Here is a 15,459-nt window from a genome sequence, read left to right as displayed (position 1 = left end):
GGGTCTGGTACATCCACACACCCACGCACCCCTGAAGGAGAATGGGGGCGCTCTTTCACAATGGCCACGTAACTCTTCAGAATGTACCGTAAGTGAAAAAAACAAGAAGGCAGCCTCTGGGGAGGAGAGGTGGCGGATGGGGTGGTAGACTTCACGGAAGACTCTTCAATACCTTTTGAATTTTGAACCATACAAAACATTCAGAAAAACATCATAGTGAAGCTTTCCTCATTACTAAAGGTTCTGGCTTAGCTCTAGCGAGGGGAGTAATCATACTCTCCCCTGCAGAATACTCGGTCTTCTTGAACTCTCCAGCAAAACCATGGGGACTGTGAGTCAGTGACTGTATCAGTGGGGCTCGGCCCCTCTGCCAGTGTCACCCAGGCCCGCACTTCCTCCCTCTGTCCACAGATGGCGTAGGAGGACTGCTGCCCTGCACAGATCAGTAAACCCTGGGGTTCAGGCTGCTGACCAAGAGGCAAAGAAACAGGCAGGTGCAAGTAAGTAACATAAAATAGAAACTAACTTTATTTCTCTGGAAGAAGCAGGTATCCATAGGTGGGGCAGCAACTTTGGCTGACACAGGCTGGTAGGAAAACACAGAACAGCACAGGGGAGGAGCTGGGTCAAAGAGGAAGCACTGGTATCCCTCCAGGGCAGCTGCCCCCTTGGTCTCCTTCCAACCCTGGGGCCTTGGGCCCTGGTCCCTGCCAGAGGACAATCTGGCACCCTTGTTCTGCTTCCTGAGCCACTCAGGGCTATTTCCAGGCACAAGATCCTAAGACCAGCTAAGTCCCATAACATATCCATGACGAGTCCACAAGTCACATTCTCTCTGACACCCCAACTGCCCACCAGGGGATCCCTGGAGAGGGACCCTGCCCTGGGGAGGGCTTGCTGGGTGCTGGGCCGCCTTTCTGTGTGGCCAACACATCCTCCCTGCACGAGGCAAGCCCAGCTTCCCCACCAGCAGAGCGTGGAAACACACTCTAGCCGTGGGCCCCACCAGGGGCCGGAGCCAGAGGCAGGTCAGCTGCAGGACCTGCTGAGGCGGCCACCAGGCCTGCCTTCACGGAGCTCCTTCCCACCCCTTGGCTAAGGGCACCAAGAGCTGATCCAAAGTTGCAGGGACAGCACTGGGTGAGGGAGGGATGGCAAGGCGGGGCTCCTGGTCTCCTGCTGCCTTGGCTTTGCTCTGCCACCGGGAGCAGCAAGTGGCAGCAGGTCCTCCCGGCCTGGGCAGGGCTTCTCCCCACCCTTGTCAGATGGACAGGTTCAAGTGATTCCTTCAGGGCAGACCCTCTAGGCTCTCCAGACATCTCAGCGCCTAAAGGACGGAAACAACAAGAAAGCCACTCTATCAACACAGGGGCCGATCAACAATGTCTAGAGTGCGTGGGCGCAAGAGGGCCTCTTGGTGGTGGGCTAATCGGTTGAAAAGTCAGCAATAATCTTGGAACTTCTCATCCTGGGATGCCTTTTTTTAATTAAAAAAAAAAAAAAAAAGAGAACAGCACTACCGAGTATTAGACTATCAGAGGGCAACAGGCATGGTAAAGCCTAAGTTTATTTGGACACAAATTAGTAAGAATAACCACAGGTTAATAGCTGACACTCGGTGGTTGTGTTCCATGTGCCAGACACTTGCTGTGTGATTTGACAGACGAATCCTCGTTTCTTCTAATCAATGAGGTAGATACTGTCATTTGTACCGATTATTTTTTCCTGAGTAATCTCTACTCCCAAAGTGGTGCTACAAGTCACGACCCCAAGACTGCACACTCCACTGACTGAGCCAGCCAGGTACCCCTCATTTGTACACATTTTACAGATGAGGACGGAGAGGTCATGAAGTGTGCCCAAGCCATCCCTGACGCCGCCCCTGAGCAGAAGGCTGGGCTCTAACTCTAGCTATCTGCCACCAGGGCCTACCAGCTCCAAAACCCCACACCCACCAGCATCCCTCTGGGGACAATGCTGGGATCTACCCATATCTCTACTTTTTGACTTGATAAAATTCTCATTTATGATGTATTTATTTATGTTTATACTACAGATCACTTTTATCTGTATCATTTGTTACACGTACATATATAAATTTTTAACAGCAAAGTAACGAGATTATTTCTGATTAAGCATGCATTAAAATGGCATTAAAACTTTAAATTGAAATATGACACAGAGAGGTGAGAAATATATTTAAATCACTGGGCCCTAAAGTGCTGCTCCCTGGCGCAGGCTCGGGGTGCTGTTTGGGGCTTGGGACGCAAGCCCTCACAAGGGGAGAGGCTCCAGTGCCCTCTCTTCACTCATTAGTCCTTTTGCACCAAGTGGCTACAAAGTCTAAATGTGCTCAGGAGAAACTGTTTTCACCCAGAACTGCCTGCCTCCCAGGGTCGGGGCGGCCCTCCCTCCTCCCAGCTGGTCAGGCCCGTGTCCCTGGCCCTGTGTGGCCCCACCAGGCCCTCGAGTGCAGGGCTCACTCACTTGTGGTGGGCGGGGCCGCAGGAGCCCAGGAGGTGGCAGCCGGCCTGCTCCAAGTTCCAGTCACACATCTCCAGCACCTTGTGGCACTCGCTTCGTGGCCGCAGACCCAAGCCAAAGAGCCTTTCCACCTGAGGAGCAGAGGGCGGAGCCATGGGACACACTGGGGCTGGGGACATGGGCTCGGGTCGGGGAGAGGACAGCCAGAGGCAGGATGGTGAGGAGGGGCAAGGGAGGTGAGAGCGGCAGAGCCAGTCTTTAGGGTCCCTGAAAGCCAGAGTGGGCAGGAGGTGGTGGTACCTTCAGATACTGGGCAGCCCTCTGCACGCTCCAGCTGTGACTCTGCAGGGCCGCCTGGCACTCCTCTGTGGTCACCCCATGCACCATGGCCTGCAGCTGGGCACACCCACCCACCTACCCATCAGCACCACTTGGGCCCATTTCTCCGGGGCCCTTGGGCCCCTGCCCCTCCGCCCAGCAGCCAGGCCGGATACTCACCATCTGGATCTTATCTGTTGGCCGTCCAGGCTCTGGCCCGTCCCCAGGGCAGCCCCTCTGTGGCAGCCGCGCAGTGGCCCTCAGGGCTGGTGGCCGGGCCCCTGGGTTACTGTTGTTGGTGGAGAAGTTGGCCTTGGGGTCTGGGGCAGCCTGGGGCATCGGTCGGACAGTGGCAGTGGGGGCGGCGGGGGCTGGAGTGCTGGGTGGGGGCAGCAGCAGGGGCACAGGCAGGGGGGCCGGCTCTTCAGGGCTCTGGGCCTCATGCAGGAAGCGCTGGTAGCGTTCCAGGTAGGGTGGGCGCTCGGGCAGCAGGTAGTAGTGGGTGTTGCTGACCTTCTTGCCATCGCGGACAATGGGTAGGATGCAGGGACCAGCCCGTGGGCCGGGTGCCTGGATCACTTGGGGCGTGGCATACTTGGGGTCTGAGGCGAAGCTCTGGGTGGTGGGCATGGTCTTCCCAGGTGAGCTTGAGAGCCGGGGCGGCAGCGGGGAGCTCCCAGGTGGCACCAGGGGGCTAGGGGTCCTGGAGCCTTGAGGGGACAGGGGCTCCCGGGGAGGCACCCGGGGAGGGGAGGCAGGTCCAGGCCACCGCCCTACCTCCTCCTCGCCAGAGGGGGCTGGAGACAGCTCACCGCGTGGGCGAGTTGGCCTCGGGGGGATGGGCACCCGGGGGGGCACCTGGGGCTTGTCCTCACCCGCTGGGGCTGGGCCGGGTGAAGGGACCAGGGGGCCAGCCGGGACCTGCAGCTGCCGCATGCACTCCTGCTGCAGTGCCTGGAAGATCTCTGCGGTCTGGGCCGAGCTGGGCGGCTTGCTCCCACCCTGGGGTGGGAGGAACAGATTGTCCTCCAGGGGAGGGAGGAGCTGTGCCTGCTCAGGCACAAAGGCATAATTGGTTTCACCCTGGCTGGGCCCCGCACAGACCCCTGCACCCACCAGAGTGCTGTTGATGGAGCAGACCTCAAAGTCATCCTCATCCTGGGCCACATCATCGTAGGCAGGAGGTGGGGGCAGCGGACGGGCATCCCAGTCCACCACGGGCGTGGGGTGCAGGGGCCGGGGCAGTGCCCGCGTGGGGCTCTGCGGTGGGGTCTTGTCCAGCAAGGAGCAGGCGTCCATGGCCAGCTGTGCCAGTGAGGGTGCACAGGGCCGTGGGGCGGGGACAACAGGCTCCTCGCCGAAGTCAATGAGCGTGACCTCACTCCCGCCGCCACGCCCTGCCTTGGTGCCCAGCACCCGAGCTGAGGGCTTTGCCAGCCACAGCCCACGGGGCAGGCCTGGTTTCCGGAGGCCCAGCCTCTTGAAGTCGCTGGACAGAGGGTCCTGGTCCTCACTCACCGGGTCGTAGGTTGGCTCTAGGATAGAAACGGAGATCCCAACGAGACAGCAGTGTCAGGGGGATGGGAAGAAAGAGGAGTGTCTTCCACCAACTCCCCACTCCCAATGCCACCAGAGGTTAGCCCTCAGCTGCCAAAACTCTCCAAGCACACCAACCCTATTCACACGGAAGGACAGGACTTGCTCTGGACTCCATTAGCTCTCTACACGGGCTGATGAGCCCTGCATCCACCTCAGCTAGAGCAAGCAACGCCCCACACCTGCCTGCCTGACACCCGAGCACACAAGACCCCAGGTACCCCGGATTCCCGGGCCTGGTTGGCAATCCCTTATCCCCACCCCGTTACGGCACACGGCACACCACTAGTGCAGGCAGCAGGCTGCGGGCAATCCCCACCATTAAGGGCAACAGGAGCTGTCCTTGGGAGAGCACAGAGCTCCTGACCTGCCACCATGAAAGCCCAGACACAGCCTTTGCAGGTCCCAAAGGGAGTAGAGCAGGGCCAGGTGGTGGAGAGGGGTGGCACCAGGACCACACAATTGGTCCTGGAGCCCAGGCGTTTGGGAGTCGGGGGAGAGGCAGCCATGCTGGGCCAGGTCAGCAGCACAAGCTCACAGCACACACCCCACCTCCCCTCCCGCTCAGCCAGCCCACCAGGGCTCTGTACCTTCCAGAAGGAGAGGAGGAATGAGAGGAGAGAGGGGGCGGGGGCAGGGGCCAAGGCATCGAAAGCAGCCCCACTTACTCTGAGCGAAGATGGCAGGCTGAGGTGGGCGAGGTGGAGGCTCCCCTGCAAGAAAGGCCATGCGGAGAGTGGAGGGGACAGAGCATGAGAGACAGAGGACAGGGGAGGGAAGACAGCCAGACTAGAGGGCAGTGTGTGGAGAGAGACAGAGAGGGCAGTGAATAGGAGCGAGTGAATGTACAAACCCAAGAGCAATGGGAAGCAATGGGGCGGCAGGATGGGGAAAACTGGGTTCCGGAACGACAGGCACAGGATCCAGGAGATGGATGAGGCTCCTGGCCAACATGAAGCCCGTGGGGTGGTTTTGGCTCGGGAGAGGACAGCAGGATTAGGGGGGTGAGGAAAGCCAGCATCTGAGCACGGCGGGAAGGAGGGAGAAGGGAAGCTGAGGTGGGCAGGCCAACACAGGGCTGGCTGAGGATGCCCACCTCGGCGGATACAGCTGCCTCTCATCTTCCACCCCACACCCAGCCGGAGCCAGGGCACAGCTGTCCCCCTGTAGCCCTGGCCCAACTGTCCCAGAGCCAAAACAGCCGCTCAGAGTGTCTGCACAAGACAGTGCCTCTTCCTGGGCAGCTGATAACTAGGGGGCACTGGGGAGCTGGGATCTTACTTTTCACCCTTCCTAGAAGCTGGGTGGGTCGGGAGGTGCTCAGTTCCACGCTCAGCAGGTCAGGAGGGTCCATGGGGTTTCCCAGGTACAGTCTGTGGGGAAAGAACCAGGTCTGAGGGGAGGAGGCTGGGGAAGGGTGTGGAGTGGTGATGGTTGGGGGAACCTCAGGAGGAGATGCCTGGGGTCAGGCGGAGAACAAAACCCTGAGGGCATGCAGGGTACCATCTTGTCCAATCCCCATGCAGACTTGGGTCTGGAGACCAGGACTTGCAACTCCCTGAAGACTGTACTCAGGGAGGGTGTCAGGGAGAAAGGGCAGGGACAGAACTGGCTGGCTGCAGCACGCCAGGAGCAGGGCAGAGGGCCGCCTTCTGGAGGGCGTCTACACACCTCGCCCCAATTCCCTCCGGCCCGCACTGGCTCTCACCAGCTGCCCCCCAGGGCTCTGGGCTCTGGTGTGTGGGGGCAAGACGGCAGGCCTGATTCACCATGCCTCTCAGGGGGCAGAACCGGGTGTCAGGAGAAGTCAGAGGAGAAAGGGCTGCCTTGAAGCCCCTTGGGGCCAGCAGAGAGGCATGAAGCCTGGGCTGAGGAGCCAGTATCTCGCTGGGGTGGGGCACCCAGGAAGTGACTAACTCTTCTCCTCGGTGACCTCCCCAGATGCCCCCCAGTGACTTCATCCTTTCACTTAAAGGAAACTGAACGCCCTGTCAGGTAGACAGTGAGCAGGCGGGAGCAGGGGGGGTTGTTGCCTAACCTTCCTCCTGGGGTTTCCCCATAGGGAGCTCTTTCTCTGCACCCCTAGCTCACCCCCTGGGACCTGTGCACACCCCCAGGGCTTGATGGGGCAGGCTCCATCTCCCAGGCTCTACACAAACACTAGGGGGCATGACTGAAGCCTTCCTGCTGAACTCCTTCCAGAGGCTGTTCCCAAGGCCACATTCCTAAGGTTGGTGCTTATGGTGGGGGGCTTCTACCAAACAGAAGTGTGCCGCCATTCTCCGAGGCTCCTAACCCCAGTCCTGCCTATGGGGAACAGCTTTCAGGCAGTAAGAAACTCTCTGCCCTGAGGTTGTGACAAGGACCTTGGAAGCCAGTCAGAGCCTGCATGCCCAGGGAGGGGCTGCTGACTCCAGAGCCATAGGTAGCTCCCACTCCCACAAACACACTCACTCATCAATCTTGTCGGGGAAGCCCCAGCAGTGGCGGGGGTCACTGTCACCATGTCCTGTGTGGATGAAGCTATTCTGCAGGGGTTGGCTGATGTCCTGGGCGGAAAGGCCAGCCACGGAGGTCACCACGTTGCGAGGAAAGGGCCCCACGCACAGTGTCCGGGTGTTCTGCCCGCGCCACCAGTAATTCTCAGCCCTGCTCAACAGAGATGACATGGTAAACACCAGGGTGAGGCGGGGTGCCCCCAGGGACTGGGACCCTTTTAATTCCAAGCTCTGTCCAGCCATGATACCTGACCACCTTGGCAGAAGGGGACCCAAGGGCTATGGCCCTGAGACCAGGGTGGTCTCAGGCATCAGCCTGGCTGCCCCACGACCTGTCACTCCCCCAGTACAGGGCCTGGCTGTTTATACACACCTTACCCTAAGATACTTAGGTGGATCAGACAGCCTTTTCCTACAGTTTACAAATAAGCACATAGGTTCAAACAAGTGACAGGACTTGCCTACAGTTTCCAGACAGATCGCAGCAGACCCAGGATTCAAATTCAGCTGTTTGTCTGCAAGCTATCACCCTTCCTATAAATCTGCCTTGCCTCCCTCCTCCCTGGCAAGGCCTGGACCCCTACCCTCTGGCCACCTGACCTTGCTCTTCTCTTCCCGGGAATCCTGAGCTGCAGGGGCCAAGGGAACACCATGGCCTTAGCACTGGGCTGGGAGCCAAGTCCCCCAACCACACTCTATCTCCTACAGGCAGCCCCAAGTGCATTTGGAAACACTGTAAGCAACCCACGCCTTCCCATCACCATTGTTTGTATTTCCAGTGCTTTCCACCACCTCTAGGCGGGGTTGTGGGACCTGTGCCCTTACCCCCAGCCATCTCCTGGGGAGCTCTACTCTTGTCTTAAATAAGGGGTCCATAAGGGGACCCAGCCTCCCAGTATGGTTGGACTGTGGGACCACCAGCCTCTCACTCTGATCTCAGACACAGAACCTCTGCCTAAGCCCGAGCATGGGGTGAGGGTTAGGGCAGAAGGCTACCCTCCTGAACACTTCAAGTGGCAAGATGCAGCTATGCTAGGATCACTCATACCTGATAACATGGGCAGAATCCGGGCTAAGGCAGAGGTAGTGCAGCTTCATGCTGCTGTGGTGGACACGTGTGCACACCCAGTCAACCCCGACCTGTGCAGCCAGGAGTGTCAAAGTCTCCTCCAAACTGGAGTCAGACCATAGGGACCAAGGGTGGATGGGGGCTGAGCTCCTGGACCCTCCTCTGTGAGGTGACGTGGCCCATTGGGGCGGCACGACCTCAAACAGCCTGCTCTGGAGATCACAAGTCAAACCCCACGAGCATAGCAGTGCTGGGGAAGCCAAGAGGTGGGGCGGGGGAGGGTTGGGAGCCCAGCCTCCCCATAAACAGGGCCGCTGACCAGCCTACCACCAGACACAGCAGCCCTGTGATTACACCCTGCCCTGGGGTGGGAAGGGCAGGAAAGGAAGGAAGAGAGGACAACACCCAGGAAGGGAGAAAGCCCATCGGAAAATAGCAGGGCCATTCCCAGGAGAGAAATGCCCCCAGCACCCCAGTCCACCGGGCTGGCTAAGGTCAAGGTCCTCCCATGAAGCAGGGTGAAGAGGGGGATGCCTGACACCAGGGGACCCCACTGCTGCTCTCCCCCTCCTCACCCCTGTACCCACTGGCTCCCTGGGTTCTGCGTGCCCCTTCACGGACCTTCTCAGACATCAACCCCAGGCTGGACATTGGACTCTGCTCTCACACCTCTTCAGAGGTGCTCATTAACCTGGGTGAGAGAGGTGGCTGGGCAGAGAGATAGTTCAAAGTAGAATGGAATCATGTCCAAGGCCAGTTCCACCCTGTGATCCTGTCTACCCTGTGTCAACCCTGAGCAAGGCCAGACTGACAGGTCACTCCCTCCACCCCCTTCCTTTTGACAGCACAGCCAAACACACAGTGGCTCCTCTGGACCCGCTTCTGAGAGTGAGAGACGCCAACCCACCTCTCTTTATTACAGGTATGGCCAACAGCAAGAGCCTCCAGGCCTGCTGGGAGTCCTGACATCACTTCCTAGAAGATCTTTCCTACTACGGGAGGGGAGCTGGAGGGCAGGGAAAGTGTAGGAAAGACAGACACCCTGGGAAGCAGCATCCTCCTGACAAGGCTCAAATGTAAGTCTTGAGATGGCCAATGCTGTATCGTGCTGCCCACCCTGTCCCCCTCTGAGAATCGACAGGGCTGAAGTACCAGGGACTCAGAGAAGACTGAGGCCACCCTCCCCACCCGCCTGCACTGGCCATGGCCACTCCCCCTCCTTGAACAGGCCAGAGTCTCCATAGCAACAGGAGGGCCAGGCCTACCATGGGCAGACAGATACTGCAGGGCAGACAGAAGTCTCTAGGAGAAGGGGAAAAGGGCCCAGCACCTCCAGCATGAGCTCTCTTTCCTGCTGCCTGTCAGCATCCGGGGACAGGCAAGAAGTTCAGTGGCACATGGGAAGCCGAGGCCCGAGCTGAGAACTGCCACAGGCTGACCCTGCTCTGTTTGGGAGCAGCTTCTGGAAACCTCAGCCCCTTGAGCCACTCCTGGTCTAAAGGAGTCTAGAAATGGCTGATAAATGTTGCCTGAACTTTCTGCTCAAAAACCCACCCCACTCACTTCTCTCTGAGAGACCCAGGCAGCCCCTGGTTTTGAGGGACAACCCAGCCCCTTGTGTCCCACCCTACCCCCACCCTGCTGCCAACCTACCACTGGAAGCAGAGGCTCCAGGGACTACGCCAGGCCAAGGCCCAGAAGATGGACTTCAAAACCTGTCTCCCTTCTCTAGATCTATAAAAACAGAGTATGAAACAGCTGCCAGCCATCCTAATTTCCAAGTAAGACCCCCTGGAAAAGACCCAGCTCATCATTTGTCCCTCCATCTAGACAGCACCTCGCAAGCTCGGCAATGCATCTAGGTGTCCTGTCTCTGCCCACCGCCTGCAACCCCGAGAAACACTGAGCCTACAGAAGCAATCGGAGCCAGGACAAGGGGGCTCTCAGACTCAACTTGGAAACTAACACTGGCACAGCTTCTGCAAGAGGAGTCCAAGGCTGACAGATGAGCAGAAACAGAGCTGCGAGCCAGGCAAAGAGGAGACGCAGAAACAGAGACCCACACGTACAAGCCCAGACCCAAAAAGACACACATGAACAGAGAGCCCCTCCACCGGGAGACATGGAGACAGAGTCAGCCAAACAAACAGAGAGACATCTGGACACTGAAAAAACAAGGGGGCAGAGTTAAAGCTCGGGTACCATCCGCACACAGGCCCACCCCCAAAGCCTCACCGGCTGTTGTGGCCTCCTGCCCCTAACCTCCCACCTCCTGAGCAGCTCCAGGAACCAAGAGCAGACGCTGTGGTCCAAGTCGGCCGTGGCCCCGGAGGAGGAGACCAGCAAGCCCACACTGGCAGGCAGCTGCGGAGCCAGCAGCCCGGGCCAACCGGAGGCTGTGACGCCAAGGGCAGGGCAGGGCACGACCATGGTGGCTTCCAAGAGGAGCGGCTCCCCTGAGGCCCCACCTGTTGCCCGCCTAGCTCTGGTGGTAACCCAGGGTGCCAGCTCCAGAGACACACACCCCAAGAACACAAGAAGAAACTGAGTCACCACTGGGGAACACTGGGTCCCCACTGAGAGCAAGGGATGGGGGAGGTAAAGACCTGAGGGCTACGGTGCACAAGTGGGGTCAGGTTCAAGGTCCTCCTGCTTCTGGAGGTGGGAATGGATATAGGTCCAGACTTCTGACTCAAGGCCCTGCCATGCCCCTCTAGACAGGCCCTCACCCTAATCTGCCTATTTCCAGAATGCTCCCCAGTCCCTTGTCTGCCTCCTCAGTGCCAAACCCACAGACTACCTTCCTTCCTGGTCCCCTGAGCCTCTCTCCTTCTAAAAGCTTTCTGCTTTCGTTTACCACCACTAACTCCCCAAACCTCCACCCCCACAACTTGTTGATATGTCATTCATATTCTCAGATAGTGGGCCCGAAGGCTAGGTAGGTGAGCCTTGGCCCGGGGAAGAGGTGCTGGTGCCAGAGTGGGCCAGGTCACATTCCTCCACAGCCAGCCTGGGCTCCAGGGCCTACTCTATCACTGACTCCATGCAGAAGCTCTCCCCTCTCACCAACACCCCATGAGGCACAGGACTGAATGAACTAAAGGCCCCAGACCCCCAAACCTGAAGCCCAGGTAGAAAGGGCTCTGTGGGAAGCGACCCCTGTCCTCATCCCTGCCTGGCTCTGAGTCAGAGGAGCCGGGAGCACAGGGGATTTCCTCTGCCTTGCTCCTCTTCCTGGTCCTCCATGCTCACCCCCTACCCCAAAGGCACCTCAAGCCTGCCCTGCCCCAACCAGTTCCTCAGCAGCCCTGGGCATCAGATAACAGAGGGTGGGGTGACTGGTGGGTAGGGCCTCCTTAGCAGAAGGACTTAAATAGGGGCTACAGGTAGGAGACATGACTCAGGAGATGCTGCCTGGAGGCAGAGATGTGTGTCCCAGGTGTCTGGGGTGAGGGGTAAGGAAAAGAGGCCCAGGGATGGGGACTAGGGACAAAGGAGACCAGGTGGGCAGCCCAGCAGAAAACAGAGGGGAGCCCTAGGAGGGGGCAGTGGGGCTGGGTGGGAGGGCAGAGGCTGCCAGGAAGAGGGTGGGGCTGCTTTGGGGTACTGATAGGTGCCCAGGTGGGTAGGCCAGAGTCCCTGTCCTGGGAGGAGGCGGGAAGGGAAGAGAGAGAGGATGAGAGGAATGTTCAGCAGTTCCAGAGTCCCTAGCTGAGGCACTAAGGCCAAGCTGAGCCACTTCCTACACCTCACCATATTGGCAGTTTGGCTGTGACCCACATAGCCGGGGCTGGAGCCGAGTGGGAAAAGGGTGGAAGGGTGGCAGGGAAAACCCCTCTTAGCAGCAGCATCTGGTACTTAACCCCAGGCGCTCAAGACTGGACTCAGGCCTATCTTCCCCTTAGTGCACAGCTCAGGCTCCCCACAGCCTATGTTGTCATGGGAACCTTGGAGGCAGAAGAGCTCTCAGCCAGCAGGCCCCCTCACCCTGCACCCTTCAAGGCAGTGCAGGTGCAGCCTCACGCTCCCTACCTTCCCTCGATGACGGTGATGACATCGTTCATCTGGATGTGCAGCTTGTCTGGTTCCTCAAAGTCCTGAAGGGCCCTCATGTCAGTGGGCTGGGCCTGGGGGCAGAGACAGGTCAGTGCCCACCCTGGGACTGACCCCTGCTGGAATACCCCAACCCCCACGGGCAGAACAGCCTTCACCTCCAGCAGGAAGTCCCGCAGGGCCACAAAGGTGGGTCTGTCCTCTGGCTTGTGAGCCCAGCACTGAACCATGACATTGTAGATATCCTGCGGGCAGTCCTCAGGCCGCGGCAGACGTTCCCCCTCTTTGTCAATCTTATGCAGAATCTGGCGGTGGGGTGGTACAGTTTAAGCACAAGCAGAGCACCCAGCTCTTCACTTCCCACCTTCCCTGCAGCCCATGGAGCAACTGGAGCTGTGGGCCACCATGCCTGCACCCCAAAGAAAAGGTCTGTCTCCGGAAGCCTATCCCCAGGCCTCTGACCCTTATCCCCTGGCTGGGGCCTCTGGATAGGTGGCTATGGCAAGGGAAAAGGATGTGAGCAAGCCCTAGTCTGACCCTCTCCTAACCACTGAGGGTTCTTCTCTTTGCTCAGCTATTTGAGAGGTCATGTAGACACCGGGCCAGGGGGACAGGGACTCCAGCAAGTAAGAGCTAGTTCCAACAGGGGCAGGTTGGGGCCAGGAACCAAATCAACCCCCACCCACCCTGCAGGGAGCACATCTCCAGCCACTCACCTGACTGCCATTGAGGCCAATCCAGGGTTCCTGGCCATAGGTGAACATCTCCCACAATGTTACCCCAAACATCCAGGTGTCACTGGCATGGGAGAAGGTACGTGTCTTCAGGCTCTCGGGAGCACACCTGGCAGAGGCAGGGGTCAAAAGAAGGCCCTTCAGAGCATGCCCACCCACATCAGCCCAAAGGACAGAATGTATTCATTCAACAAATGTGTTGTCACCCTGTGTGCCAGCCTCAGGGTATTGGGGACAGGTACGAAGTGAATAGGGACAGGACTTTTTGACTATGGGATGCACAGAGAAAATCATCTATGCTCATGTCTTTATTCACAGGGAGCCTGGGGTAGGACGAGGGTGATGTTCCCAGGTCATGGAAGCCGGGAGGCCAGAGGCTCCAAGAGTTGGTGAAGGGGAGGGGAAAAGATCTCAGGCTGTTTTCTAATTGTGGTGGGAGGATGACAATTTCCGGATTTGGGGCAGGATCCTGGGATTTGGGTCATTTCAGCAGGAAGGTGTGGGTGGGAAATTTGGATAGGGTCTGGGAAAGAACCAAAACGGGTAGAAACAGTTACACTTGCTTCACCCAAACATCCCACACTCCCTCTGGGACTCCCGTTTGGATGAGGAAGAGAAATGTCACTGCAGTGAGGCCAGCAAAAGGGTATCCCACGGTGGGCCGAGGTACAGAGTGAAATGTGAGTAATAATAATCTGCTCACCTCACTGTGCTATTGTAAGGGGACCTTATAATTTACCATCCAAACCAGGATGCTTGGGTATCAAGGGGGTGCTGTTAGTTACTCCAGGACAACAGGCACAATCTGAAATGTGTGGTCACTGTGCATATGAAATCAGTTATGAATTAGGGTGACCATACATCCTGGGTGAGAAGAGTGCACTGGCAAGAACTAGATCTACTCCTCCCACCCCAAAGCAAGGAGACCACACTCCTCTGGGTGCCTCCAAAGCTAGTGGACCACTATGGTTTCAGTACAGGACAAGCTCACACAAGGGCCAGGGAAGGGCCAAGGAGCACCTCAGTGTGCAGACAAACATCCCTGGTCAGCCTACAAGGCCCAGCACGGTCTGGCCCTGCCTGCTGCTAGCTCCACCTGAAACATACTTGCCAACCAGTCTGACTGGTGAACTTCTGATATTTCGAAAGCTTAATACAGAGTCCTATAGGATGCCTCTTTGAGCCCCTGCAGCACTTATCCCCATGCACCACAATACCTGGTACACAGGCCCAGAGAATTCCTGGATGGGTGAGTGAATGGACTGCACACAAGAAGGGCACCCCAGACCCAGAGAAGACAAAGGCTGTTGTGGTATGTATAGAAGCCTTGGAAACTCTGAGGCCTGGGTATGCAGGGACCAGGAGGGGCAGGATGGGGTCCAGGCCCTGTGGACAGGGTCCAGGCCCTGTGAGCCAGCAGCACCCGTCCCTCACCAGGCAAAGGGCACCTTGCGATGCTCTTGCATAACATAGTGGTCGTCATTCTGGGGTAGTGCACGCATCAACCCGAAGTCCCCAATCTTGACCAGGTCACGGGTGGCCAACAGCAGATTCCGGGCAGCCAGGTCACGGTGAATAAAGCGCTTGGACTCTAGGTAGCCCATGCCCTCAGCCACTTGCACGGCGTAGCGGCTCAGAGTCCCCAGGAGGAAGTGGCCCTGGTGCTTGCGCAGCCGGTCCAACAATGATCCCAGCGGCGCCAGCTCTGTCACCTGAGGCCACGGAGGAGGCAGGAGGAATAAGCGTGGCTGAGCCCTGCCCCTCCCTCAGTGCCCCATGCTGGATGCTCCTTCCTGGCCTGCCCTCAGGGGAACTCTGAGAGTTCTACAGCTTCCCAAGCCTCTCCCTCCAGGTAACGTGGGAACCCAAGTCCCTGAGAGAAGCAACCCACAGAGGCTCAGATTCTAAACACTAAGAATTTCTAAACACTAAACTCTAGGACTCTAGGGCCAGCCCCTTCTGTGAGAGCAACTCTCTGCCAATGAGCACAAACTAAATCCAATGATGGACATGGGCTCCAGTGAACACAGTGCCAGGCCAGGCCACCGGAAGCCACTCTGCTACATCAGGTAAGGGACCAGGGAATCTTCATCAGGATGGAGGGAGTAACTAACCACACGGGCAAGAGGAGGGGCAGATCTGGAGGCGCAGAGACCCTGCATGAACATCTGCCCTCTGCCCATAGCACTCACCATCTTCATGGGCGGTGTGAGCACCACACCATAGAGACGAATGAGGTTCCGATGATCCAGGGAGTGCATAGCATTAACCTCCCGGATAAAGTCATCCATGGCCTCTGGCTGGCTTAGCACATCAGGCTTCAGGCACTTCACAGCCACACTCACCTGTGCAGAGTGGGGATCAGACGGAGTCAGGACAGGCCCCAGGACCCAGCACTCTGAGCCAACCTGCTCCTCCCTCCAACTCAGCCCAAATATCTCTGCCTCAGCTCTGCTCATCTGGAAACCAGCACGTCACAGGTATCTGTGAAGAGGGTAGCTGATTGACCTCTCTTGGGCCTTCCCTTCCTGGGGGAACGTCCAGGTTAAATATCAACCATAAAATAAGAGATGATCAATGTGATGACAGTATTAAAATGCTGTAATAAAATGGAATATTAAAAACGTTTTTGGTGTGGAAGGAAAATGCTATAAATATAGTGACAAGAAACTAATCAACAGTGACAGAAATCAGAATAGTGCTTCCC

The 15,459-nt window shown here is 57.8% G+C and overlaps 1 protein-coding gene across 14 annotated transcripts in view; it reads right to left on the bottom strand.

Annotated features, from left to right (window-relative positions):
• Positions 1 to 501: 501 nt before the first annotated feature.
• Positions 502 to 15,459, bottom strand: part of TNK2 (tyrosine kinase non receptor 2) — a 45,590-nt gene continuing 30,632 nt past the window's right edge. For 6 of the 14 annotated variants that reach the window (XM_039250862.1, XM_039250861.1, XM_039250863.1 and 3 more), the window contains exons 5-16: positions 14,945 to 15,097; positions 14,187 to 14,464; positions 12,735 to 12,861; positions 12,177 to 12,323; positions 11,998 to 12,092; positions 6,853 to 7,047; positions 5,680 to 5,771; positions 5,067 to 5,111; positions 2,983 to 4,337; positions 2,785 to 2,880; positions 2,488 to 2,615; positions 502 to 1,327 (exon numbers count right to left, since the gene is read on the bottom strand). In XM_039250862.1, coding sequence (XP_039106793.1) covers positions 1,321 to 1,327; positions 2,488 to 2,615; positions 2,785 to 2,880; positions 2,983 to 4,337; positions 5,067 to 5,111; positions 5,680 to 5,771; positions 6,853 to 7,047; positions 11,998 to 12,092; positions 12,177 to 12,323; positions 12,735 to 12,861; positions 14,187 to 14,464; positions 14,945 to 15,097 — 2,718 coding nt within the window. In that variant the 3' untranslated portion in view covers positions 502 to 1,320. Of the gene's footprint in view, positions 1,328 to 2,483; positions 2,616 to 2,784; positions 2,881 to 2,982; positions 4,338 to 5,066; positions 5,112 to 5,679; positions 5,772 to 6,852; positions 7,048 to 11,997; positions 12,093 to 12,176; positions 12,324 to 12,734; positions 12,862 to 14,186; positions 14,465 to 14,944; positions 15,098 to 15,459 lie in introns of those variants that run through there. The other 8 variants (XM_039250855.1, XM_039250856.1, XM_039250865.1 and 5 more) reach the window with 4 other exon arrangements.

This window comes from Hyaena hyaena, unplaced genomic scaffold, assembly GCF_003009895.1.
Source record: "Hyaena hyaena isolate Hyena2069 unplaced genomic scaffold, ASM300989v1 scaffold_382, whole genome shotgun sequence".
Classification (NCBI taxonomy): Eukaryota; Metazoa; Chordata; class Mammalia; order Carnivora; family Hyaenidae; genus Hyaena; species Hyaena hyaena.
The sequence above is the reverse complement of the archived record's forward strand: the minus strand, read 5'-3'. Positions and strand labels throughout refer to the sequence as shown.